Source organism: Cyprinodon tularosa, unplaced genomic scaffold (assembly GCF_016077235.1).
Source record: "Cyprinodon tularosa strain WSP-4 unplaced genomic scaffold, ASM1607723v1 ctg314, whole genome shotgun sequence".
NCBI lineage: Eukaryota > Metazoa > Chordata > Actinopteri > Cyprinodontiformes > Cyprinodontidae > Cyprinodon > Cyprinodon tularosa.
In genome coordinates this window covers 1,021,397-1,044,547 of record NW_024039024.1, presented here as the reverse complement: position 1 = coordinate 1,044,547, position 23,151 = coordinate 1,021,397, and the positions used below count along the sequence as shown (strand labels likewise).

Sequence of the window (23,151 nt, the reverse complement as noted above, 5' to 3'; positions counted from 1 at the left end):
AACTTATTTGTGCAGATTTTTTTTTTTTTGCAGCTTCCAGCTATGTGGCATATTACCTTTTATTTTATCATTCCTCCTAAGATTTGGAGCTGACCAAACTGTATATACTGGGTTATTCTCAACAGAAAACTGTGATCATAGTGGTGGTTGTGGTGATCTTACTGGCAGTGATAGCTCTCATTATCGGGTTGTCAGTAGGACTGAAAAACTGAGGTGCTGTTTGACCAAGAGAAGAGCCTTCGGTGAGTAATTTTGGAGAAAATCTGCAGTTTATTGCTTAACAGTTGGGATTGAGGGAAGCTTCAAAGAGTTTTCTGTCTAACCTGGAAGCTCATTTGATGTGTGAGTGTGAAACATTTCTGGTCTGTCATTAATGCTCCTCTCATTTTGTCTCTTAATCCGTAGAAGATGATCGTCATCGGTGTATGCTGTGTTGTGTGTATCATCATCATAGTCCTCACTCAGACACTATAAAAGGACTGTGAATCACAACCTTTTCTTCATCAGCCCATCCAGTCATTTCAACATTCACTCCAAAAGCTTATGTAGGTTCTTCTATGTGGATCGGTGCTGCTCACCTGGTGTAAAAAAGGGAAGTTGATGACCTTTATTGATGAGTCAACCTGCTGAAGCTCTGATGAGGAAATAAGAGCTGAAGTGAGGCCCAGTACCTGAACTACACCTCTGTGGAACCAAAACCGAAAAAGGGAACTGCAAACTTAACTGTTTCATCACTCCACCATCACCAAACATTTCATTGTGTAACTTTTGATGCTGTCGTCGCACCTCTCTTTGTGTTTGTCTTACACTGTTCCTTAAACTTTGCAGAACCACCCCCCCCAGACCCAAACTATCGATCTAAATGAGCCTCGACACATCTTTACTTATTCTTAAAAGCTACTGATTGTCCACTTTTCCAGGTTGTTGATGGTTTTTAGGGAATTTCAGCACTTTCACTCATAAAAATATGAAATGAAGCTCAGATTTCTGTAATTATATTGTAAAAAAAAAACAAAACAGAAGTCATACTTATGCACTGTAGACAGTCAGTCTTGTGTCTTAATTTCTTGAAATTATTAATATTAAATATGAAGGATGATACATTTCAGAAGCATTCTATAGAAAAGACTGGAAAGTAGTTCATTATTTTAGAAAAAATGCCTTAAATTGAATCTTAAACCAGTTAACATGTTTAGACATGATATATACAAACCATTAATGTGCTGTAAAGGTACTACAAAGAGTTTGGGGAGGCTAGAATTAACACTAGTAAATATTTTTTATCTTAAAAGGGAGGCTTAAATCATAAGGTCTCTCTTATAGTTGTTTTATGTGTATTTACTGATTATGTTTCCTCTGTATATGTACAGCTAACCTGCCAGTTTAATTAAGTATCCCCATTTAAGTTCCTGTTAGAATGATGCGTAAAGAAAATATAATTTTCTTACAGACATTGTTTAAACGATATTTTGTTGTTAGAAAATGTACCAGAACCGCAGTTTTCAGTTCTGTTTATATATATTCAGATTTAGTTAGGATAAAAGTAAAATATTTGAGCTTTTTTATTTTATTCAAAATGTTATTTCTAATGAGGTGGACCTCATAAACTGGTAGCAAAGTTGAATTCATATGGTCATCTTTCTTTTTCTGTAGGTAGTGTCCAATACTGACGGTTTACAAAATATTGCGTGTAGGATTTGAGCATTTAGAGTAAGCGAAGATTACTGTTGTGTCTGTATATAAAGTTGAGATTTCATTTCGATAAGTCATTAATAGCCAAAGCCTTTTCTTTAAAAGATATTGCATATTTACACTTGCAGGGAAATACTTGAAATCAGCATCCAGCATGATTTTTGTGGCCACGCAGGTCGCAGAAGGATGGGGAAGAAAATGAATGAAACTTATTGCACATTTTTTCTTTTTTAATGTCAAATATTTCAAAAATAATTAAAGATTAGTTTTTTTAAAGCCTGAGTGTCTGTCTGGCTGTTTCTGCATCACAAATGTCAATGTAAAAAGGGTCGCAAAAGTTATCTTGCATATTTCACATTATAGATCAAGACTAAGGAAAGCATATGTAAGGTCAAAAGAAAAGGAGCACAGAATTTTAAAATTAAAAGCGGAAAAAGTGTGCATTGCATTCAGCTATATTTGTAAATACAAAATAGGACAATTTGTTGGAATTACAGCAGCAGTTTTTAGGGGCTATTTTTCTGTGCATATTCTATGCAATCTAAAAATGTCTGCACATTGTTCATTGTTATTTCATTCCTTAGTTTAGTTGGCTTTGACTAGGTCATTCTAATCAAGTGTTCTTTGCATTCCTTGAATGTTGCGAAGGGATTCATCCCGTTAACATCAGCTGTACTAAAAAAAGGCAGACAAGAGCTGGAAAGCCTGATCTAAACTATTCCCTCAGTGCTGTGGTGGTGGGTTTAAGAAAGATTTCTTTCAGACAAGCTCCGCCCCTTCTTTAATCTGGCAGTATCTAACATCCTTTTCAGAGTTACTTTGTGTGTTATTATCCATCATGATCAGGTAACAAAAGATTTGGAAATATTTTACTTTGACGCCACATTTCTTCATCTCTGTGTTGAACAACTTGATATTTCAATAAATTCCAACAAAGCCTGTTGCAGATAGTAAAAGAAATGTGAGTAGTTTAAGAAACTGCACATTTTTGATGACTTTTGAAGAGATGTGTGAAAGTGTTTGACATTAACTGCTGTTTTGCAAACGTACAGATTTTAAAGACTTGTTTTGCAGAAGAAGAGGTAAGATGCATCCCCTCTCCTATGTTACAAACACACACAAACACTTATTTCCCCTTTCCTCCATTATCCCCTCTGACCTACCTCCCTACATAAGCAAATATATTTTTTTTAACTTTCATGTATTTTACCTCTCTAGAAAAAGATGATGATCACATTGTGCTGTGCCATCATTGGGATCGTTGTCTTCTCCTATCTCTACAGTTTCTTCTCATAAGACATTTCGCACAGGTGAAACCTCACTCTGTAACCATTAAAACAATTTAAACATTTTAATGTTTAACCCCTCATGTTTTGTCTTTATGTATTTTCCCCCCTAGGAATAATGATGCATCCAGGAGATTTTTTTTTTTGTGTGTGTTGCTTACCCAGTTTTTCTTTTCTTTTCTTTTTTTTTTTTTTTTGACTAAATTAAAGCCTCTCTCAAATGAACAATAAAGAATGACATCTTTCCAAACCCTATTTCCCTTCCACCCTGTCTGATTTAAACCCGTGTTGCTGTATACAGTATCTCGAAACGTGTAATAAATGTGTGGATAATTCTCAGTCTGCCTCTTCTGGGACAGATGGTTGAACATGTGACCAGTAAACTGTAGTCCAGCGCCTCCTTGTGGTGCAATGCAGAAATGACCGCTTTGATTATTGTATTTGTGAATCAAATCAATGCAGTTTATGTATACAATACCAATTTATAACACACTTTGTCTCGTGCAAAAAATCCCTATATTTGCAACTGTTGTCTTATTACTAATTGTAATCCGGTCCAGTTGAAACGATGTTATTCATTATGATGCCCGTTCTGACCTAATTTCCTCCCCCATCGCACTGCAGCTCAGAAGCACCGCCCATCAGCTCCATTTAGATTGGGGTTCGCTCGTTTTGCTTTACTGGGTATGGATGATAAACTGGAAGCCTCAGGATTTGACTTCAATCAGAGATTTGTGCATGAGAAAAGTGTTGGTTTTTTATGTATCTGATACGGAAGAGGATTAGGGCCACTGAAACAATAAAAAAAAGTTAACTGATTTTAACATTTAATTTTAGTTTAATATGGGAAAAAAGCCAAAATTCTGAGAAAAAGTCTAAATTCAAAGAAAAAAGTCAGAATTCTGAGATTAAAGTCAGAAATCTGACTTTTTCCCCATAGTAAACTGAAATAACATTTTAAAATCAGTTAACTTTTTTTATTTTTTCAGTGGCCCTAATCCTCTTCCGTAATCTGAACTGCCTTTTTAATCTTTTTTTTTTTTTTTAGATATTTATATAAAACCCTGTTAAATGTGCAGAATTGCATAAAGTGTATTCATGGCGATATGTTTTACGATACTTCAATGTTGTGTTTGTTTCTTCCATTTGTGTAATAAATGTAATTTTGGTCATTTTAAATTTCATATCCTTTCCTTTATTAAACAAATTATTGGTGGCCTGTATGTTTTATTTATTTATTTATTTTTTTATATATAGTCTATTCAAATTTTGGTCATTTGGCCTCATTTAATAAATTGAAATACGGTTTTGATTGATCTTGTTTTTAAGAAAGGAAGTACCTTCTATTAACTTTACTTTTTATGTTATACACGAACCCTAAAGGTTGTGTTTCCCTTATCTGTAAGTGGGAAATCTTCAAAATAACCAGAAATAAATGCTTTCAAACAGCAGACTCTATTTATTCTACATGCTTAATTAACTAAATTACTGTTATTAAAACACTAACAATATTCTAATGGTGGTACAGTGATTGCCCTTTCTAAAGTATTTAAATCCCATTAACCTTTTCGTGTTCTACCAAACAGAATGTTTTAACAAAATACTAATACATGGTCAAAGAAAGTAAAGCAAAAGTATGAAGAGGAAGGAAAAATACAGAAATTTTTGACCTAAATGCTGGATGCTACACAAGGAAAAAAACAACTTACCTTAGAACAATTGCACATTGTGAAACATGGTGGTGGATGCATCATGCTGTAGGAATACTTTAGGTAGGATGGTAGGTAAGTAAAAGGACCTAAATGTTAGTCCAAAAATAAACCTTTTTCAGAGGCTGCCAAAGGTTGAGACCAGGATGGAGATCACCTTCTAAAAGCAAAACATTGTTAAACAGAGCTACAGTGACGTGGTTTAGATTAAAGCATTTTCATGAGTGAAAATGAACCACTTCAAGCTGAGACCTCTCAAAGTGTACTGTACTACCGCTATATATATATATATATATATATATATATATATATATATATATATATATATATATATATATATATATATTTAGATATGAAGAACTGATAAAAGGATAGGCTTTCTTGCTCTGTGGCTCTTTAAAGTCATACATGCCTTAAATTTATTTGTTAAAAAAAAAACAATAATGAGATGGACTTAGTTTTTTTTTTTTTTATCTTTCAAGTTAAGAGGTGCTTTGATTTACTTTATCGGATGGAATATATAGTTACGGATTTATTGAAAATTCCCTTTTCTCTACAGTCTAAAGAAACGCTTTAATGTTAAAAACTTGTACTTTTTTTGGAAATATGGTAAATTTTTCTTTAACAAAATATACAAAAAGTTTGTCCTTAATCTTCATATTAGAGTGGCATTTAGCTAAAAACCTTTAGTTTTGTATTTAATCCTTAAATGACCAGAATATGCACGAGTTGTAATAAAACAACAGCAACCTACACGTCTATTGGTGAACAAATAAAACATGCTTTTAGTTAATATATAGTTTTTCTGTTTTTTTCTTTTTTTTAAATAGCACCTGCTGTATCCAATGAGAGGAGCTCTTGCTAATCTTCAGGCCAGTGGGGGTGAAGGGGGCGGAGCTTTAGCCTTTTCCTCTCTGTTGTGTGTGCGTGACGGTTTGTGTGTGTTTTTTCACCAGCTGAAAATGGCGGCGGCCCCCGGACCGTCGACAGCTCCTAACTTTTAACACACAATAACAAATACCTCTATGATATTAGGCTTTTGTTCACATAACATGGGGAGAGACCTTACCAGGAGGCTTCAGACGCGTTAGTCGGGACACACCACTTTAACTACAACGTCTTTGCAGACTTCAAACGTAAAGGTAATGATGAAAAGCTCCCGTAGAATGGCTAACGACAACTAGCTAGCTAGCTAGCTTCAATTGTAGCATTCTACCTCATAATGGTACTGTCAGCAGAGCTGTTTTGCCCTCTTTTCTGTCGTTTGTTTATATGAACACGTTTTACCAGACTCGTTCAAATTCATCCTGTTGCTGCTTGTATCAGCCATTAGAAGAATGGAAAAGGAGAATTATATCGTACTTTTCAATCGTGTGATGCTAGCCTTAGCTCCATGGCTAAATCAATAGCAGAGGCTAATATTAGCATTAAGCCCCTGCTGTAGGAGCTGTGCCTCCGTTTTTAAATACATAAATGTTAATATAATAAGCCGCTTATTGGGCGTTTTGTTGATGTATTTTAGAGAGTGATCTTTTTTTTCTTTTTAGATTATGGAGGATCCTCACACCCGCTACAGTAAGCGATTGGTAAGTAACTTAGCCGGAGAGCTACATCCTCCTAAACACTTCTGTGTTATTATACGCCATGATTCATTTGTTATCCTGCCTATGCCTGTTTACCCGTTTTCTTGAAGTAAATAAAGGGCCCTTTTGGTTCTGTGTGTGAAGAAAATTACCGGCTTCTTTTGTCCAACTGACTCCTGGCAGAAGCCAGCCTTGTTTTGGTTGTAATGAACTTGTTTAAAGACCCTGGGTTCATCAAAAGGTCAAGTTCAACATCTACCCTGATGGCGTTTGTTCGCTGAACTGGTTTCACTTTTTTTTTTACAACCCTCTTTCGTTAAGCTGTAAAGCAAGAAAGCACCCCGCCTCGACAGAATATATGAACGTATTGTTTGATTACAATTTCTGAAGTAGGTATAAGTTATTTGAACCTATATTGAATGTAGTTTTGCAATATATATATATATATATATTTTTCCAGTTGGCTCACATGTTTATCTCTCAAAGACATTAGATTGGTGCTATATTATAATTGGATAGTTCACCTTATTCTTCATTTTTTCAGGTTTTATGTATTTAAGCATTCCGATTTAATTCTGTTAATAAATTAATAGGTGCTAAAAGTAAAACGCTTCATATTCTTAAAGAATATGTTAGTTTAAATATCTTAGTCACTGTGAGAAAAGCATGGGGGTTGTTGCATTGTTTGAAAGGGGTGGGGGTGTTTAATCCATCCGTCTGGCCACACTATGGGAGGGGGCAGTGTGTAGAGGATTTACCCCTCCTGTCGTGATACTGTAATTCTTTGTGTGCAACATGAAGTGGTTGAATAAACTCAAGGGTTCTGATTTAATTTTCTTCCTAATCCATAAATATGACTGAAGGCTTCGTTCTGTGACTGATAGTGATTTTATCCATGGCCATTGAAGCTCAGATGTAGGACAAACCTCCTTCAGTGTGTCTTAATGGGTTATCAAAATCAAAACAGTCATGTAGTCAGTAGATTGAGCTGCTGTGGGTTTGTTTTCAAATGACACCCTGGTGGGTTATGGATTTTTTTTTTCTTTTAGTTGCAATCTGCCCGTTATACTATTTGCTAGTTGTGTGTACGTTCAGGTGGGTTTTTGCGAGAATTCTGGTTTGACATAAAACTTAGGGAGAGTTTTGCAAAATTAGAACAGACCGTTTTTGGGCGAGGTGGTTATCTGCATGACCCACATACGCGGCTTTCGCAGGTTTTAGACTCGAATGTCTGACCTTTGCTACACATCTTTATCTTTTCCCCACTTTAAAAAACAAAAAAACAAAATGCAGGCCACTAGATCATAAAAATGTATTTAAAAGAAAAAAGCGACTGTTTTGACTTAAGTGTTTATTTTTCTTTAGTGATGGAGTTCACTACATGCAAACGCTATCCACAGGAACTCCAGAGATGCTCTTTTGCCCTGTTTTTATATCCATATTGTGCATATTTTATATCCAGATTTTACATCTAAATTCTTTCTGCTCAAAAATTAAAAAAACAATAAATGAAAATATAGAAAGAGGTCGTCGTGTTGCAAATTAATTTTTTTTTAATGAGGGGCCTGATTGACAAATCAAAGCTAAATCAATTTTCATTCCGTGACTGCATATATGGGAAACGATCAGCACAATGACACAAATGTTAAAGGGAAGTGAGAAAAGTGCCTACTAGAAAAATATTTTGCAATCATCTGTCTTGTGTAATAGAATCCAGTCTTGTAGATTAATTTTTGTCTTTTTGTTTTTGGACTCAAATAACACAAAGGTGAAAGAATGTCTTTCATTTGTCCATACTCATTTATAACATGGTAGTAGAATGTCATCAGTAATAAAACTAGTAAAGTATAAGGATTATACTGTTATGTCACTTGTCCGAATTATTTCCTTTCTGATTTAAACCTGTTTTCGTCCTCAGCGGACAGCTCCGCGCAGACAGTATCAAGATGATGGAATCTCAGACGATGAGATTGAAGGAAAACGAACGTTTGACCTGGATGAGAAGTTGCAGTGTGAGAGGTTTGGCAGTAATCTGGTCAAACACATGGAGGGCAAAGGTGAGATGCCAATAGATTTGAGGAAAATGGTTTTGATGAATGAGAAAACACTTACATGCAAAGGTAAATATTTTTTTGTCATCTGTAAAATATTTTACTTGCTTTGTGTTTTTTTTCCTTCCTCTATAGATTTTACATATGAATACATACAGAGAGAAGGGCTCAGAGACCCTATTATTTTTAAGACAAGTGATGGCCTTGGACTACAGTAAGTCACTGGATATTTCCCTTTGATCTTACATCTTTAATAAAACATGCAGCAGAATTACAAAATGATTCTCTTTCAGAATGCCAGATCCAGATTTCAGCGTGAGTGATGTCAAAGTGTTTGTCGGTAAGTTCTGGATGTTTGCAGTCTGTCAGCATATTTAGCCGTTTCTTCTCAAGGAGTAAACATTGTTGATGTAGCAGGTTTTTTCACCTCTTTAAGAATTTGAGGTCTAACTGTCTCAGGTCTTTCTACAAAAATAGAATTGGAGCTTATTTTTCACAAGTAAAAAGGTTCTTTTTATTTATCACAACAAAAGTTGACTGGTTCTGTAATGCCGGTAAATTCTGTTTTTATTTTATTTCATTTTACATTTCTGAGAAATGGAACGTTTGCTCTTTTTGAGCTTTAAACTGCCTCAAAATTCACTCTTTCTCAAAGCTGAAGTCTTTATTTGTCCATACAAGTTAAGTTAGTCACTGAAGTCCTCTTAACCCTCTTACAGGAAGTCGACGGATTGTAGACGTCATGGACGTGAATACCCAGAAGGGAATTGAGATGTCTATGGCCCAGTGGAGACGCTACTATGAGACGCCACCATCAGAAAGGGAAAAACTCTACAATGTGATCAGCCTGGAGTTCAGCCACACCAAGCTTGAGAACCTGGTCAAGCGACCAGCGTCGGTAAGGGTCGCTTTAGAGCTTCACACACATTTTCAGCTGCATAACAAAAAAAAAATTGCATTTTTATAACTTTCATGTTGCCATTGTTTTATTTATAAAAGGAATACTTTCTGTTGTCAGTAGTGGCAATGGTTTATACCGACGTTTTGAAGTCACATGTGCCTCGTTGTGTTCTCTACCCTGTTCAGGTGGACCTCATTGATTGGGTGGACAACATGTGGCCCCGCCATCTGAAGGAGAGACAGAGGGACTCCACCAATGCCATCATTGACATGCATTATCCCAAAGTACAGAAGTGAGTTAATATTTGATTTAGTGCAGTTTTGTGGTGCTGCCAAACATATCTTCTACTTAATTGCAGCTTTATTTCTGTATTTCTTTCTAATAGTGGTTGTGTTGTCTTCCAGGTACTGTCTCATGAGTGTGCAGGGCTGCTTCACAGACTTCCACATCGACTTTGGTGGAACTTCAGTCTGGTACCACATTCTGCGAGGGGCAAAGGTCAGTTTTGGCATCAGGCTGCAATAAAAAAACAACACTTTATGGTTTTATCTCTTATCCCTTGGTAGTTAAAATAAAAACAGATTCCATGGTAATTTTGTTATCGGTGCACACATCTTTTGTAGATATTTTGCCTGCTTGTACGCCAACTCTATAACAGTTGGCTATAAGTAAATTTTTTTGAGCAGGTAAGGAATATTTGCCATTGAAATAGGATGATTTGCATTTAAACTAAATAAGAACCAATTTCTAATTATCTAATTTAATCAACTAGGAGCTGCACAGCATTAACTGATCAGTTGGACCTCAATAAAGCTGAAGTGTTGCCAGTTTGCTAGACTTTAGCTTTCGGTTAAACTAGAAGCTGCTCCGCTTAAGATTAAATACCTCTGTTCAGTAATGAACTAAAGTGGTTTGTAGTCCAACACATCTTTGATAATTTCTTCTCATGGTTACAATCTGTTTTTATATATTTAATAGAGTAAAATAAATAATTCGTATATATTAGCTGATATTTGAGATGATTTGGACTTATAAGTCTTATTATTATTTAGGGCGACAGTGGCGTTGGATGTAGGAGTTTGCCCTGTAATCGGAGGGTTGACGGTTCAAGCCCCGACTCCCGACTTTCATTGTCGTTGTGTCCTTGGGCAAGACACTTCACCTGCATTGTCTACTGATGGTGGTCAGAGGGCCCGGTGGCGCCAGTGTACGGCAGCCTCGCTTCTGTCAGTGAGCCCCAGGGCAGCTGTGGCTACAATGTAGCTTGCCACCATCAGTGTGTGAGTGTGTGTGTGAATGGGTGAATGAATGTAGTGTAAAGCGCTTTGGTCAAGTCTCCTAACTTTAATAAAGGCGCTATATAAGTACATGCCATTTACCATTTATTTAGTGTATCTGCTTCCTGCAGGTGTTCTGGCTGATTCCACCAACACCTCAGAACCTGGAAATGTATGAGAACTGGGTTTTATCTGGAAAGCAAGGAGACATCTTCTTGGGAGACAAGTGTTACGACTGCCAGAGGATAGAGCTTCAGCAAGGCAATACGTTCATAATCCCATCAGGTCTGCTGCTCTAATAAAGGCTATCAAACTAATCCATTCATCTCACAAAACTCCAAACACTTCCTCTCTCCTGTTGAAAGGTCACTCTTATTTTGAATGCTTTTCACGATGCAGGGTGGATCCATGCTGTTTACACTCCAGAAGACACTTTGGTGTTTGGGGGAAATTTTCTCCACAGCTTTAACATCCCCATGCAGCTTAACATCTACAACATTGAAGATCGCACACGGGTGAGAATCAATTCGGATCGGATAATGTTTAGTTTTATTTTAATGCAATAGAGAATTAAAGCTATGTTGCGTTGATTAAACAAATACGTTTGCAGTGCATGACGGGTCCTACTTTTAGTTGATAGAAACCCTTCCCACATTGTGGGGCTCAGCAGTTAGACTCATCCCCCTGCTATCAGTTCCCCCAATTGAGTAACTGTACTGAAGTGTTGCTAATATTAACCTTTTTTTTCCCTCGTTGTTTAGGTGCCAGCAAAGTTCCGCTACCCATTTTACTATGAGATGTGCTGGTATGTCCTAGAGAGATACCTTTTCTGTCTGACCAACATCTCCCACCTCACACCTGAGTTCCAAAAATACTCCCTGGGTATCGGTGAGGAAAAAATTACAACATTCTCCCTTTTTTTTTTTATTTAGCATAAACTTCAGAAGGAAACCCATCCACGATGATTTTAACTTTTTTTTTTTTTTTTCTTCTTCTCAGGACTGACACCGGCAGACGTTGGAATCACTGATCCTTCCGTGAACGGCACCAATGGAGTTGATGGTGAAGCTGAAGAAAAGCATAAGGAAGAGGAAGTGAAGCACGAAGAGGACCATGAGGAGCTCAAAATCAAAGCTGTTACACCTCGGCCTGTGCTGACCCCTTTTGAACAGGAGGGATTGTGGAATCTGTTAGGGAAGCTGGAGGAGCTGCCAGCTCACAAAAAGTGTGTCCCTGCAGGGATTAGAAATGCTGCAGAGCTGCTGGACGACATGAGGGTGAGTAGCTGTATGGAGTAAGACTGAATGTTAAGCATCTTCCTACATTCACCTGTATCCCTGTTTGTCTAGGCTGTTCTAACTGAATGTGCCAGTGATAATGTCAAGCTGGCCTACACTGGAACGCCAATAATCAGTTGGCCTAAAAGGGTGAGTACACATCTTTAATGAATCCCTGGTCTTTTAGGAGCAAATACTATTTTTTTTAAAAACTCATTTTAAGAAAGCACTCTCTATTTTACAAAACAAAGCATTTTTTCTTTGTCTTGCACACTTGCATGATATTCCAAACATTCTGTTTTTGTGTGTTTTGCTGGTGTTGTTTAGCCATCATGGTACCAGCCGCCAACCCCCCCGGCACCGGTCATTTACCGTCCTCGCTTGGGTCCATCTCTGCACAAATCTAAAACATCTAAAAAACACACTTCCATTTCGGCTCTGAGGCGCAGACGGGTCAGATGCAAGCGCTGCTCGGCATGCTGCCGAAAGGAGTGTGGGAAATGCCAGTACTGTCATGACATGAGGAAATTTGGTGGTCCTGGTCGTATGAAAAAGAGCTGCGTCATGAGGCAGTGTTTGATGGTGAGATGACATGCTAATGAATGCATTAGTATGAAACTGCTATTTAAGCTACATGGTGTTGCAGCGTTCGTTAACTTTAAAATTAAGTTAGAGTCCCAGAATAATTTCGCTGGATCCACTGACAAAATGTATGTTTCCGCTTTTTAGTTAAAGGGAAACGGCTCTTTGTGATGCTTTGTATAAAGTCTGAATTGATTTGATCTGTTTCCCTTTGATCCAGCCTGCCCTACCAAACACAGCCAGATGTGCCGTATGTGGAGAAGGAGAGTTTGACGAATCAGATCCCAGCACCTACTCTTTAATGGAGTGCACTGCCTGTTCGCAGATCGTTCATCGTCAGTGCGTTAAGGTGAGTCTTTCTTTTAGGTGCATTTTTTTTTCTTCTGAATTTTATAGTTTCGGTTTAAAATGTACTGTGAAACTTTGATGGTATTGATTTAACTTTAAATCAGAGTACATTCCTATGATCACCCTTATGACTAAAACCTGCTAAACCTGCCTGAGTAATTTTACTTGTTGGCTCTATATATAAAACGCATAAATGGAATTCGTGGTTAACTCTCAGTAAAGAGGTTTGTACGGATCATAAATGCTTCCCTATTTGTTAAAATAAACAAATATGCCACTGTTTTTAAAGTTTTAAGATGTACAGAATGTTTTTCTGGTAATAAGAGTATGGCCCTTGGATCCATTGTGAACATTTAAAGTAACATTTAAAGAAAATAGTGTGAATGCCTGTCAATATCTGTGAGGACAGAAAAATATCCCAACAGCTGAACCCTTAAAAGCTCATTAAGGAACATCTCGTACAGGGTCTCCGCGGGTCATTAAAATCATTAGAAGTCATTAAATTATAGTTTTTTTTTTAATTAAGGCCTAAATTGGCATTAGAATTCATTAAATGTGATTATTGTGACATTTAAAATGCTTTATTAAAAAAAAAAAGTTTATAAAAACGATTTCATCAGATATCGCAATATATTGCATATAGCTGCTTCCGGTTGATCGTAAAGCTGTATGTTCAGAAAAGAAGCTTGAGGCAGAGAAAAAAGCTACAGAATTGGAAAATGTTAAATTCAACAAAAGTGGCTGAAAATCGAGGAAGTCGGGACATGGCTGCAGCCTGTCGACGGTAAAGATGATGGATTTTGCTGTATATATGAGAGTCATGGGTACTTGTTGATGGTATTAAAATTATTTCTAAGGGAATTAAATTAGAGTTACTCATTCCTGTATAAACCCTGTTATATATTACTACAACTCTAGAAATATTAATGCTTTTTTGGGGGGTATTTTCATATATAAGCAAACGTTAAAAAATCCTCAATGAGAACACTAACCTTTTTAGGTATATCTGAGAATCAACTAGGGCTGGGCGATAATTCAATAACGATATATATCGATCGATAGACGTGTGGCGCAATAGAAAAAAATAGGGTCGATAAAAGTTCGATAAAAAGACGCAGCTTTCCTTCCTTCTCATTGTAGCCTATAATGTAGGTTTATGCTAGTCACTACTTCCTCCCAACCAATCGCAATCGAGGACCCAGGCACGCCGTCACAAAGCGCTGCCCTCTCAAACCACAACACAGAGCACATGAAGATGTCGCAGCAAGGAGAAGCGGAGGAAATTGTTCCAGAGAAGGGTTTTTGTAGTTTGGCAGTATTTCGGTCATGGCAAGTCGGACAAAAAACAAACCACAGTCATCTGTAAAATGTGTAGTCTGATAACACAACCAACTTTTTTTTTTTATCATCTCAGCCGCTCACACCCGCAGGAGTATGAGCTGTGTAGGCCCCGGCGCGGCTCTCCTCCGAGGAATCTTCGGGAATTTCTGGGGAAAAAAAATGTGTATATATATATATACACTATATTGCCAAAAGTATTTGCTCACCTGCCTTGGCTCACATATGAGCTTAAGTGACATCCCGTTCCTAATCCATAGGGTTCAATATGACGTCGGTCCACCCTTTGCAGCTAGAACAGCTTCAACTCTTCTGGGAAGGCTGTCCACAAGGTTTAGGAGTGTGTTTATGGGAATTTTTGACCATTCTTCCAGAAGCGCATTTGTGAGGTCGCACACTGATGTTGGACGAGAAGGCCTGGCTCTCAGTCTCCGCTCTAATTCATCCCAAAGGTGTTCTATCGGGTTGAGGTCAGGACTCTGTGCAGGCCAGTCAAGTTCATCCACACCAGACTCTGTCATCCATGTCTTTATGGACCTTGCTTTGTGCACTGGTTCACAGTCATGTTGGAAGAGGAAGGGGCCAGCTCCAAACTGTTCCCACAAAGTTGGGAGCATGGAATTGTCCAAAATGTCTTGGTATGCTGAAGCATTCAGAGTTCCTTTCACTGGAACTAAGGGGCCAAGCCCAGCTCCTGAAAAACAACCCCACACCATAATCCCCCCTCCAACAAACTTTACACTTGGCACAATGCAGTCAGACAAGTACCGTTCTCCTGGCAACCGCCAAACCCAGACCCGTCCATCAGATTGCCAGATGGAGAAGCGCGATTCGTCACTCCAGAGAACGCGTCTCCACTGCTCTAGAGTCCAGTGGCGGCGTGCTTTACACCACCGCATCCGACGCTTTGCATTGCACTTGGTGATGTATGGCTTGGATGCAGCTGCTCGACCATGGAAACCCATTCCATGAAGCTCTCTGCGCACTGTTCTTGAGCTAATCTGAAGGCCACATGAAGTTTGGAGGTCTGTAGTGATTGACTCTGCAGAAAGTTGGCGACCTCTTCGCACTATGCGCGTCAGCATCCGCTGACCCCGCTCCGTCAGTTTACGTGGCCTACCACTTCGTGGCTGAGTTGCTGTCGTTCCCAAACACTTCCATTTTCTTATAATACAGCTGACAGTTGACTGTGGAATATTTAGGAGCGAGGAAATTTCACGACTGGATTTGTTGCACAGGTGGCATCCTATCACAGTTCCACGCTGGAATTCACTGAGCTCCTGAGAGCGACCCATTCTTTCACAAATGTTTGTAAAAACAGTCTGCATGCCTAGGTGCTTGAATTTATACACCTGTGGCCATGGAAGTGATTGGAACACCTGATTCCAATAATTTGGATGGGTGAGCAAATACTTTTGGCAATATAGTGTATATATATATTTTCAGTTCTGGGCAGTTTCCCACGTAGTTCTAACAATTGAGAGAAAAATGCTGAGGGGCCAGCAACTTCAAAATAATAACTCAGGTTAAAGCAGCAAACTAAGCTGAACCATAACGAGGTTCCAGTAGCACCTCTAGAAGAATAGGGGTGAGAAAAAATACCCCATAGAGATGCTAGGCTAAAGGGTGAGTTGATTTTTGTGTGGGTTTTTGTTCTTGTTTAGTGGAGTTTACATGTTAGCTTAGTCCTAAAATCTTTTAATTACCACAAGCTGGTGGTGTACTATTCCCACCCAAATAGGGTATTCTATTTATTTATTTGTTATATTTATTTTGATCACTTTTCTGGTCACTTTAGTTTATTCTCTGTCAGTATTAAATAACATAACTCAGGTCTTTTAAGTTATTTTTCTTTAAAACAATTCTGTTATGGTTAAAAAAGTTGGTTAAATAAATATTTAATTGGAAGTCTGTGTTTGTGTTCTTTATTAAAATTAAATCATTTAGCAATATCATAAAAAGTCCAGGCAGAGCTGCACATAAAATATGGTTTCAAATCTTTTCAATAATTATCGATATCGATCAATAAGCATTTTTTTTTTTATCGATAAGCTTTTATTCTATATCGTCCAGCCCTAGAATCAACTACTTGCTTTTATGCTATTAAATGAAAATGGCTAAACCAAATTTGCTGTTTCTCTTTGATTGACCTGTCTTGATCATAAGTTAGTTATAAATGTCATTGCTCCTTTTCCTGGGAGCATACAGATGTCAAAGCAAATTGTCCATACTTTGAAAACAAAGTATGAACAATGGATGTTGGTGTATCTTTAAACCCGTACGCTTATTTTCTTTAATTCTAAGGTACATTCCTTGGATAGTTTCTGTATGTGACTCTTACTTGTCTGTTTCAGGAACCTGGCGAGGGAAAGATCAATAAGGACCTACCCAGCTGCTGGGAATGTCCAAAATGTTACCAAGGCTTAGACTCTGAATCAGAGGTACCAAACTCCAACACTCTTCCTCTTTTGCTTAAATCTGCCCTTCTGTTAGTCTTTCAGCAGCTGGTTGGTCAGTTGTTCTTATTGAGAAAAGTTGACGAACCTCTCATCATCAGTCTTCCAGTGATGAGGAGAGCGACGAATCTGAGGGCTCCACCTTCATGCCACAGTCTAAACGTGCATATCAGGAAGACAACGATGTGGAAGGGGTGAGGCGGCGGCAACGCAGCAGATCGCCGGGCCGACAAACGGCACCACCTCCCTCACAAAAACTTCTCCTGCAGCATCAGCAGAATCGCAAACGGGAGAGTGCGCTGGAGTACAGGCTAAAGAAACGGGTAGATATGATGCATCCAAAGAGGCTCTAACTGCTAATATATGACCTTTTCAAAGACGCAAGTAGAAAGCTGCTTTACTGTTTATTTTAAATCACAAATTATCCATTTTTTTTTTTTTCAGATAAAACTGGAGAGAAGCAAGCTTTTAAGAGTAAGAAATGTTTGATGTTTTATAGTTATCATATTGCTCCTAAATCATGTTTTAGATTTGATGAATTTAGATGTGTTTAAAAAATGTTACGTTTTTTTTTTTGTTTTTTTTTTTCAAAGAAACAGTCATCTTTGGGTCGCTCTCCAATTCCTCTGAGGTCCAGGCTGATGTCTCGCCTGAACTCTCCAGTCAGCAGGATGTCTCAGGGCCAAAGCCGAGGCTCCCCTTGGGCAAGTGGTTCATCTCACAGCAGCATTCTGGGAGGCAATGGTTCGTTTGGGCAGCAGAAGTCCTCCCACAGCCTGGTTCTTCATCCCAAAGGAGAGCCACGCAGGGGACACGGGAGAGGTGTGAGACTCCGGGGTGGAGGAGCCGGGCGAGGTGGAGGCAGGCATCATGTCCTGGAGGACGACACTGAGGATAGCAGTGGCAGCACCTCCAACAGCAGTACCAGTGAGGAAGATGACGAAGACGATGAGGAGGAGGAGAGTGGGCTGAGCAACGGGAGGGGAGGGGATAAAGAGAACCAGCCACAGTCGGGGCAAGGGCAGCCTCCCACTGAACAGGAGGACTGTGGAAGTGGACTGGGCAACCAAAACGGAGGAGATAAGGAGGATGAAGAAGAGGACATGGAGCATGACATTCCAAATGGGGACAAAGATGGCTCCTTTATCAAAGTGACACTTCAGAAGCCATCCAGAGCAAAACAGGACTCCTCAGCTATTGTCCCAAAATTAGAGGCTGTCGCCCCTCAAACTGCCACTTCTCCAACACACAGCCAGAGCAAACCCCTGGTCAGACCCCCTATTAGAAACCGACGGCTTTGTCCTGTTCCACACACCCCCCCATACACTCGGAGCAGACAAACAGACTCTCGTTCTTCCAACCCAGACAGACTTGAAGCATCAACGCAAACAACGCCCAACAGACCAGCCAAACTAAGCAATGGTGCTTCCTCCTCTGCATCATCTGAGCTTCACCACCTCAGGGTCCCTCTGTCTGCTCTGCAGGAAGGAGGGGGAGAGGCAGACAGGGAGATTGCAGGAAGTAGTCCAAGCTGCGAGAGGGAAGTCTGGGTCTCTGTCTTCCGCTACTTAAATCGAGCCGACCTGTGCATCTGCATGGCAGTCTGCAAGAACTGGTACAAATGGTAAGAACTTGTAACTGATCCTCGTTATTTAGGATAAAAATCAGACCCTTTCCTGACATTACTTTTATTTCCACTCATTTAAACAATAGAAACCAAAGGCCAGGCGGTTTGGTATGAATATCAGAATTCATATTGGTTGAATAAAAACATGCAGAGGTCCTAATACTGCTAATGGTCACAGTTAAGTTTAATTCATCAGTAAGAAGCTGTTTAAATCTTTGTTAGGAGATATAGCAAAAGAAGTTTTCACTCTTAACATGTTCATATCACAGCTTCTTTTCCACATTTATTCCACATTTGGTCCATAACTAACACTTTAAGCTTTGATCAACTGATATGGACGATTAATGATAAACAGAAAACAAAACTTATCCTTAAAATATCTTTGTGAAAAAGGCTGTAAGAAAACTGACTCTGGGTCAGATCCCCCTCATTTTTTTACCTTTATGTTCATTTAAAAGCATTATGCCAGTGTACTCGGATCATTTCAGTTAAAAAATACTGACTGATACTCCCACAGAAATTCATTATTTTGCAAGTTGACTCTGATTTATAGTAATTACCATAAAAGAACATTAGTTCCATTTTTAAATCAGTGTTTCCGCGGGTCATTCCATTATTTTTTTAAATGAAGGCCTTAATTGATATTAAAATGAATTAAATGTGATTATCATGGCATTTCAAATTATTTATAAAAAAAAAATAAGGCAGAGAAAAAGCTACAGAATAGGAATGCGCAAACTTGAACAAAATTGGCTGGAAAATGAGGAATTTGGGACATTGATGCAGCCTGTTGACAGGAAAGATGAAGGATTGTAACGTGTTTTAGATAAATATTTATATATATATATATATTAGGGGTGGAACGGTTCATAAAAACCACAGTTCAGTTCGATTCACGGTTTCGTGGTCACGGTTTTCGGTTCGGTTCGATTCGGTATATGTTGATTGTTACACCGAAATCCCATAAGAATTTATGAAATTAATGAAAAAATCCCCCCAAAAATAATGGATTGTAATTATTTTAAAATGATCCGCGGAAACCCTGGATCATTTCCGTATGTTTTGCTGCTTTGAATTTAGTCATCTTACGCATGCTCTCTACCATCTCCAAGGGACTCAGAGGGGAGCGGACGGGAGCTACAGTGGAGGCTGTAGACTTTGATTTGAGCAGCCGGTCTGGAGCGCAGCGGGGGTTGCTGACGGAGTATGAGGGATTTCGGGGTTAGCATGACATGTTGGTCATGTTGCTGTTAGCATAAACAAAACGTGTTGCACAATGCTTGCACAGTGTTGCACTTTTATCCACAACTTTCTTTCCGCCGTCATCGTAGCTCACTCTAAATGCAAAGCGGTCCCATACAGCAGACCTATAAAGTGCTGCTGGCGCGTCTTCCAACTCCTGTTCTTTCCCACTCGCCATTCCGACACAATTCTCCACAACAACTGATTTTTTCCCTGCTACACCCGGCTAAGCTGCTTCGCTTCTTCTTCTTGTTCTTTTTGACTACTGGTGGTTGGCTTTGGTCGCAGTACCGCCACCTTCTGCTCTGGAGTGTAAACGCTTCGCCTATGAGAAAAAAGAGCAGCGCACGAAACACACGCGAATCGAACCGAGACAGTCGAACCGAACGGTTCAGAAGGTTTTCATAAATCGTCCCATCCCTAATAAATATATATATATATATATGAGATAGTCATGGGTACTTCTTGATGGCATTAAAATTATTTCTAAGATCATTAAAAAGCATTAGAGTTACTAATTCCTGTATAAACCCTGTAAATGAGTATTTCCAGAAAACATGACACTTCTCGAAACGTTTCCATCGATTATTCATGCTTTTGTATTCACTTCATGTAAATGGCACCAGTTTATCATCTTAAGGCACTTTAGAGTTAACTTAATCCAGTCATAGATTAATTAAAAGTTATGTAAGGAAATCCGGCTGGTTTATTGAGTCGTTGACTTTATAGAATTCCATTAATCGGAATTGAACAATTAATAAAACTGCCCTTAGATTGCCTGCAATGTGAAGTTATAATATATTGAGCAGAAAATGTCCAAGACATTGGCTAATGATCGGTTTATGTCCAATCACATTATGCTGCTTAGGTTAACAAACTGTAAAGTTAACAGAAATCTGTATTTAGGCCCAGTGTGGCTCCTGCCTTTTGGTCACAGCAAACAAATAATTTCATAAAATGAACAAATAGAAAGTTTCAGATGTTATATTAATAAAATGCTCTTAAGCTTAATATTTGCCTGCATTAGGAAATTAGATTTGAGACACTTTTTCCCCATATATTGGAAGGATTGCTTCTAAATAACGCAACTTTGAATACATTTTTAGCTGTTTACAATCATTTTTGTCTGTAGGTGTTTAGATAAAAGACTTTGGGCCCGGATTGACCTGAGCATCAAGCGCACTGTGACCCCTCAGGCCCTCAAAGGCATCATTAAGAGACAGCCCGTCACGCTCGACCTCTCTTGGACAAACATCTCCAAAAAGCAGCTCAACTGGCTGATTGGCCGCCTGCCTGGTACGACCAAGCTCATGTTATACAATTGATTTTTAATTTAATGGAGAGAAAAAAAATCTAACTTTTACCTGAAGTGGTGCTGCACTGTAAAAATGGATCCGAACTATTGTTTTCCAGGGCTAAAGGATTTGATGCTGTCCGGTTGTTCCTGGTCGTCTATTTCAGCTCTCTGCTCCACTGGGTGCCCGCTCCTCCGCTCTCTGGACCTGCGTAATGCTTACGGCGTCAAAGATGCCCAGATCAGGGATTTAGTCATACCTCCAGGTAAATAGAGGATCCAGATTGCAGCTATTGGGTTTAAGCAGCGGTTGGATATTTATTTTCTGTTGACTTTCACCAGGCTGTGATAACCGCAGTCAGCTGAGGAACATGCAGTGTTTGCGGCTTGCAGGTCTGGACATCGGCGACTCCACCCTGCGACTGATAATTCGCCACATGCCCCACTTAACAAAACTGGATCTTTCCCACTGCAACAGCGTCACCGACCACTCCATCAACCTGCTGACCGCGGTCGGCTCATCCACCCGAAACACGCTGACAGAACTCACCCTAGCAGGTGAGCCATGCTGAGAAAGGAAAGACTCCCTGTTTTTTTATTTCATCACTCTTACCATTTCCCTTCATCCTCCTCAGGTTGCAGCAAGCTGACGGACACGTGTTTGAAATATCTCCGCCCCCTGTCTTGCATCTCTTTGCTTGACCTGCGAGGCTGCAAGGGAGTTTCCAGAAAGGCTTGCGAGGCCTTCATCTCCGAGCTGTCAGTCAACACACTCTACTGCCTATCGGATGAGAAACTGATCCAGCGGATATCCTAGTCGCCTGCCTTCTTTCGCTGCTGGGATGATTTGAGATGCAAAAAGCAGAGGGTGTGGATCCTGACCAGACTCTGACAGAGGAAGCTCGCATGCACAAGGGGTGGGGTCTGAACTGGAGGGCCTTCTTACTTCACCGGTGTTTGGTAAAAAGTGTTGTTAAAGCCAGATCAATATGTCTTACTTTTATTTTCTGTGTTCCTACAGACACTCAGGAGTCTTTTCGCTTTTCATTAGATTTTTGGTTTTCTTCAGAAGCATATACTTTTTCATTAACTGGAATGGGAGAATGGTTCGCTAGTTCACTTTAAACTGTGGGTTTCCACCGCCTCATTTCACCAGTGTCGACTCCTATCACAAGCTCCTGCCTTTCAGAATAAGATGAGCAAAGCTTTTAAGTTTCTATCTTTGGGATATAAAAATGTATCTATTATCATTTTCAATTTCAGTTACATTTGAATGCTTCTAATGGATTAAGTAGTCAGCTTTCGGTTCATGCACAACATAGCTTGGATTTTCTTTTTAACTTTTAAAGTGAAGTCAAAACTACTGGACTGACTTGTGTTTACCATTGTGCATTCAGCTTTGTAATTAAAAGACATACTGCAGCAGTACATCAGTGGTTTACACTGTCAGGTTAAAAAAAAAAAAAAAAAAGGTACAAAGACTGTGTGAATAGGCAATCAAAATAGCAACAAGACCTCACCCCCGGGATAAGGGCAGGTTGTGGAGGATAAGCCAAGGATAAGGTATCAGATAAATGGTGCATTTCAAAGCAGTTCAACTTCAGGTGCTATTATTTTGAAAGTCGTATTGCTTTGTTTTTGTATAGACATTTAAAGCAAAACTATTGTAGATGAAACTACTCCCCACTCCTCTTTGATACAATTTCTTTTATATATATATATATAGAGAGAGAGAGAGAGAGGAAGAGATGTAGTCACCTTTGTTCACTTGTCCGTTTGCGTGGAGGTGTAAGATTTCATTTGGAGCGTTTGCTCATTTGTTTTTGTTCCCTTCAAGTGTTAGATCTCTGAAACCAAGCTCTCCTCCTGTCTGCTCTCCTGGCCATATCTCTTGAGAATGAATATAATTATATAAATATTTACTTTGTGTAAATGTGTTTTTCTTTTAGACTATAAACGGACAGATCCTGTAGCATTGTAATTATTTTCAGAAGCTTTTTTTTTTTCAACTTCCATGTTATTTTTCAAGAAAAATAAAGAAAATTGACAGTGATTACCGAGTAATTACCGACTCTACCACACCTCTAAAACACTTTAGAGCAAATGCATTTTAATAGGAAAAAGATAAATGGAGTTCTAAAATGAATGTTATTAATGAAAGCTATGATTTATTTAGAATGCTGTGGAGAAAGTTGGTCCCTTGTAATTTATTTTAAAATTGACACTATTGTTACTGAGCAGACTATTCATGGGTATGGGTTCTATGGCATCTCCTTCAGACTCGTCTACCTTAAGAAGATCTTGCTAAAACCATGTTTCTACCGAGTATTCAGAGATGGACCATCTGGTGTGCCGTTGCAAAACCAAAGTGCTTTTCTATCTTGAACCGATCACTGAGGCAGAGTTCGTTATTCTTTTAATTCAATTTTCCAAAGCAGCCATCACAACTTGTTTCACTGTAGGATGTTATTTTATCTGAATGGCATAA

The 23,151-nt window shown here is 38.9% G+C and overlaps 2 protein-coding genes across 6 annotated transcripts in view; both read left to right on the top strand.

The window, feature by feature from the left end:
* The window catches only part of stx3a (syntaxin 3A), a 28,345-nt gene extending 25,342 nt beyond the window's left edge, over nt 1-3,003 (top strand). For 3 of the 5 annotated variants that reach the window (XM_038292583.1, XM_038292586.1, XM_038292585.1), the window contains 2 exons: nt 126-242; nt 406-495. In XM_038292583.1, coding sequence (XP_038148511.1) covers nt 126-212 — 87 coding nt within the window. In that variant the 3' untranslated portion in view covers nt 213-242; nt 406-495. Of the gene's footprint in view, nt 1-125; nt 243-405; nt 496-2,910 lie in introns of those variants that run through there. The other 2 variants (XM_038292584.1, XM_038292587.1) reach the window with 1 other exon arrangement.
* Nucleotides 3,004-5,619: 2,616 nt separating this feature from the next.
* On the top strand, nt 5,620-22,324 carry kdm2ab (lysine (K)-specific demethylase 2Ab). Its single transcript, XM_038292578.1, has 23 exons — nt 5,620-5,829; nt 6,235-6,273; nt 8,189-8,327; nt 8,457-8,535; nt 8,615-8,661; nt 9,041-9,219; nt 9,408-9,514; nt 9,627-9,720; nt 10,631-10,784; nt 10,899-11,014; nt 11,261-11,387; nt 11,499-11,776; nt 11,849-11,926; nt 12,104-12,358; nt 12,579-12,707; nt 16,399-16,485; nt 16,602-16,823; nt 16,945-16,974; nt 17,094-18,124; nt 20,502-20,665; nt 20,783-20,929; nt 21,006-21,221; nt 21,299-22,324. Exons 2-23 carry the CDS (start codon nt 6,238-6,240, stop codon nt 21,478-21,480), a joined length of 3,897 nt encoding a protein of 1,298 aa, XP_038148506.1. The 5' UTR covers nt 5,620-5,829; nt 6,235-6,237; the 3' UTR covers nt 21,481-22,324.
* Nucleotides 22,325-23,151: the final 827 nt, after the last annotated feature.

Coding starts and splice junctions, on each gene's coding strand:
- kdm2ab (XM_038292578.1), top strand. CDS start 6,238: ATGGAGGATCCTCACACCCGCTACAGTAAGCGATTG. Junction 10,785..10,898: donor TACGTTCATAATCCCATCAG/GTCTGCTGCTCT, acceptor TTCACGATGCAG/GGTGGATCCATGCTGTTTAC. Junction 18,125..20,501: donor TGCAAGAACTGGTACAAATG/GTAAGAACTTGT, acceptor TTTTGTCTGTAG/GTGTTTAGATAAAAGACTTT.